The sequence below is a fragment of the Zingiber officinale genome, chromosome 7A (genome assembly GCF_018446385.1).
Source record: "Zingiber officinale cultivar Zhangliang chromosome 7A, Zo_v1.1, whole genome shotgun sequence".
Classification (NCBI taxonomy): Eukaryota; Viridiplantae; Streptophyta; class Magnoliopsida; order Zingiberales; family Zingiberaceae; genus Zingiber; species Zingiber officinale.
The window spans coordinates 6,598,268-6,602,765 of record NC_055998.1 but is presented as its reverse complement, the minus strand read 5'-3'; the positions used below and the strand labels follow the sequence as shown (position 1 = coordinate 6,602,765).

Genomic DNA, 4,498 nt, shown 5'->3' with positions numbered 1-4,498 from the left:
TGAGATCAGGGTCAGCCCCGGTCCTAACAATCAGGAGGCCCAGGGCGAAACTATCAAAATATGTCTTTAATTTTTTTCAAAAAATAAAAATTATTTATAATGATTTCTTTTAGTTTTTTTAAATATAAAATCATCTATAATATTATTAATTTTCAAAATGTGTTGGACTGCTAGTGCAGCCGTATAGAGAAGAGGCAAAGGCGTAGTTTTGCTGTGACGCCATCGTGGAGTCGCCGGTAGAAAGGAGAGCAAACTGCAAACAAAAATGAAAATAAAAGACTAAGAGAAAAATGATGTAATTGTAAAAAAATTCCAAGAGAAAAGAGAGAATATGGAAAAGGAGAACGTTGGTGGAAATTGCAAAAGCTTGAGCGCTTGTGCAGTGGCGGAAGAGAAGGTTTGAAACTTTGAACTTGTCTGCTTGTGCGGCGGCGGAAGAAAGGAAGTGTCAGGTTTAGAAATTCTTAAAATAATTAATATATATATAAAAATTATACAAATATTTAAATATTGTGGGCCCCATCCACACTTGGGGCCCTGGGCAATCGCCCAGGATGGCCCGGCCTCTGGGCCGGGCCTGATCAGGGTTTAGCCCTAATTTTAATTCCCAAACTAGCGATGGAAATATATTTTCGTTGCTATTTTAGCAACAAAATTTATGCTCTGTTTACTCTAAAGCATGGATGAGGAAGGGAAAGAAATCTATGGTGGAAAATTATCCTTGGAGGAAGAGAAGAGAAAGGGTGAAGAAATCTCTTCCTTTGCATGCTTGTTTATCTTGATAGAGGAAGCTGGTAACATGCGACGTAATTTTATAAATAAAAAAGGTACATGTATCATTTTTAGGTATATAGTGTAATTTTGTGAGTTAAAAGGGTATATGTGTCATTTTTTAATATATGATGTAATTTTGTGAATGAAAAGGATACATACGTTATTTTTTTCCATTTGCTGTTTTTCATTCGATTTTAAGGTGATCGATTTTGGCTCTAAAACTATCCGTTGATGGATTGCGTTTCTCTTTCATCTGAATATTTTAATGAAGTAAACGACATAAACTTTTCCACTGAGAAATTTATTTTAATTTTATTTTCCGCTCTCCCAAATAAACTGACCAAAGTCAATCTCTAAATAGCGATGAAAATACATATAGTAGGCTATTTAAAGAGGAATATTATGTTTCCGTAGTTACAAATTTCACCAATACTATATTTTTTTATTAATTATTATTTTAATAGTAGAGTTATATTTTCGTCTCTAATGATAATTACTAATTTCATTAATGATAGTTTTTTTTCCTGAGTGAAGGTTGTATAACAAACATTACGGGGATCTAACAATTTGTGCTTTCCAAAACTCATAGTGAGAACTAGTTAACTTTTTGCCATTCTTTGTTAAGATAAGAACCGCAAAGCTAATATAAAAGTAAAGTATTTATTCAATATAGAAAATTTTCCATTTAACATATCATTCTTGTTCCTAGTCTTTTCTTTCACTCCATAATTATCTCCTCGATAAGCTTTTCCAAATTTCTCCAAGATCGTCCACCAGGTTTGGCTGCCTCAACTGCTTTTTCTTTCCACTCCACTGCCTTCCTCTTCATTTCCTTCCCTTTCTGCCCTTCCATCAGCTCCTTGATCAGCCCTTCCACCTCCTCCCTACTTACATCTTCATCAATCTCCATTCCAATGCCCCATACAGAGCATATGTACCTACAATTAATTTGCTGATCCGCAAAGAAAGGCCAACAGATCATGGGAACCCCTGAGCATATGCTTTCCGTTGTAGAATTCCATCCGCAGTGTGTCAAGAAACCTCCAATTGCAGCATGAGCCAACACCCTCTGTTGTGGGCACCAGCTCGTGATGAAGCTCCTTCCCTTGGTCATCTCCGAGAACTCCTGTGGCAACAACGCCGCGTCGCCCACCACAAGGTCAGGTCTAATAACCCAAAGAAACGTGCACTCACTGTTAGCCAAACCCCATCCGAACTCCACGGCCTGCTTGCTAGTCAGGTTTGCCACGCTGCCAAAGTTGACATACAACACGGACCCTGACTCCTTTTCGTCTAACCATTCCAAGCATCGCAAGTCCTCTCTCCACATGTTCAGTCCACCGAGCGATGAGGTTGATGAATCATTGGGAATGTAGTGAGAAAGTAGGCACATAGGGCCAATATCGAACACTGGCGGTAGCATCGATGAACATGCGCGGAGCAACGGTGATTCTAATTCAGAAAAAGTGTTGAAGATTATTGCTGTGGCCTGGTGAGATGCATGCGCTCCATCAATGGAAAAGTTGAGCGATGCATCGTCTCGGTCGGTGGTTCGAATGAAACTAGTTAAATCTCTCATGCGGAGTGTTACCATTCCTGGTATCCAATCAATGATAGTGTCCAGGTACCCATTTGTAAGATCGTCTTCGCCTAATATTAACCAGTTAGATGCATGAGCTGACCCTCTATGACTAGTTAATTAGTATATATCAATTTTAAGTTATACTTACTTTTCAATGGGACGAGGCCTCTCTCGATCAAGTCCTTGCAGTAGTAGTAGTCCGTGAAGCCACACACGGCCACTGTGCAGTAGAAGACATTAGGGATCCCCAATTTGGTGGTAGCGTTGAGGGTGAAGGTGGCGAAGGAATCTGAGATCACGCATCTAACGGGTGGCACACCGGAACTCGGATCGTTCAGCGCGGATATAAGCCTGAGGAAAGAAGCAGGGCAGTTCTTTTGGTTGGCGTGAATGAGATTTGTAGCGTCTTCTGATCTGTATTCGTCTCTATCGTCGGGGGGCGAGAGGCCGTCGGAGATGCAGGCGAAGCGGAAGTCAGGGAGGCCGGCGAGAGCGGAGACTGATCCGTCATGCTTGAGAAGATGCTGGTGGGCGTACTCGGTGTTGACGAAGGTTACGAAGAAGCCCTTGAAGTGGAGGACTTTGGCCAGGTTGAACATGGACTTGATGTGGCCTTGGAAGGGGAGAGTCATACACACGAGATGAGTTTTGGTTGAGTGCCCCATCTTTGCCTCGGACAGCAGGACGGCCGATTCAACCTTCGTCTGGTATGATCTGGGACGGGGACTAGATAAGCTCTGCCTGTGTATTGATGTGAAGGTAAAAGATAAAGCCAAAAATTACAAGGCTCTTGTTTCTATGATCATCCAAGGGTTGTTTGATTTTGATATAATAATATTTTATATATAATAATTTTAATTAAAATAAAATTTAAAAAAATTGAATTATGATTATAGATATTACATATTATATCAGATATGCCCTTTTGTTGTTTTTTAAATTTAATATCCTTTAAAATAAGGACCAGCATCTTAATTTTTGAACCTAAGATAATGGTGATGGGGCCATTTGCTGTTCGAGTTCAAACAAAATTATTGGAGAAAATTACGTTTTTAATTTTGTAATTTATATATATTTTTTAATTTTAATCCGAGTCCATTTATATTTTTAGTCCTTTAACTTATAATATTTTTCAATTTCAATCTTTATTTTTTCTAAAATTGAAATTTTTTAACAAAAAAAATAATGAATTGTAAATTAAATTTGGAGATTTTGATTTTTTATGGTCCATGTGTTTTTTATATTCCAACCATAAATTAGATATTTTCCGTTGAAAAATTTTAATTTTGAAAGAAAAATATTAAAATTGGAAAATATTATAAGTTATAGTATTAAAAATATAAATTAACTCATAATAGAATTAAAATTGAAAAAAATATAAATTATAAATTAAAAATATAATTTTCTTAAATTATTGTTATGTACTAGCCGGATAAACATGCAGCTGGTGTGTATGACAAACTACGCCAGTTAATGCAAGGTGGAAGCTATTATGTACTAGCCGGATAGACATGTTTATACAGTGTTTGTGTTCCTCTCCATAGGAATATTGTTACGTTATTATAATCGGATTGACTGTTTTGATATTTTAATAATTTTTCTGAAATAAGTCTATCATTTATGTATTAGGGTATGAAGTTTCCATCGTATAATTTATACGCATTTATTATTAGGATATGAACCCTCCATTATACGGAGTATATTCTTTTGGTTTCTTGATAATGGTTATATAAAATGTCAAAATGAATATTAAGTCTTTGAGCTCAAGGATTGTTAAGCTGATGGGTAATTAATACATTTTTGACTTCGACCCTCACTTCAAGGCCCTATCTTATTCGTCGTATCACCATTGATATGGTGATAAAGATACCCCCCAAAAAGCGAGTCAAAGTAGGGGGATCAACTGATGTGGAAGTCAAAGTCAAGCGATCAAAGTCACATGGTCGAACGGACATGGAACTGCTGATTAGGTTATGTTGGCCAAGCGGGCCTCACAGCGCAGATCAGACGTGAAGGGTCGACCGACCTCCCGAGCGGTTGTCATTCGTAACTTACAAATGAGATTTGAAACTAAGTACTAATTTACCCAGCCCACCGCCCTATCCGATCGAACCTAAGGATCGATCAAACATATTGAGCCTC

At 37.7% G+C, this 4,498-nt stretch overlaps 1 protein-coding gene across 1 annotated transcript; it reads right to left on the bottom strand.

Annotated features, from left to right (window-relative positions):
• Positions 1-1,415: 1,415 nt before the first annotated feature.
• LOC122000844 (7-deoxyloganetin glucosyltransferase-like) lies at positions 1,416-3,099 on the bottom strand. The gene is made up of 2 exons (XM_042555315.1): positions 2,505-3,099; positions 1,416-2,424 (listed from the first exon to the last, which is right to left on the bottom strand). Exons 1-2 carry the CDS (start codon positions 3,019-3,021, stop codon positions 1,493-1,495), a joined length of 1,449 nt encoding a protein of 482 aa, XP_042411249.1. The 5' UTR covers positions 3,022-3,099; the 3' UTR covers positions 1,416-1,492.
• Positions 3,100-4,498: the final 1,399 nt, after the last annotated feature.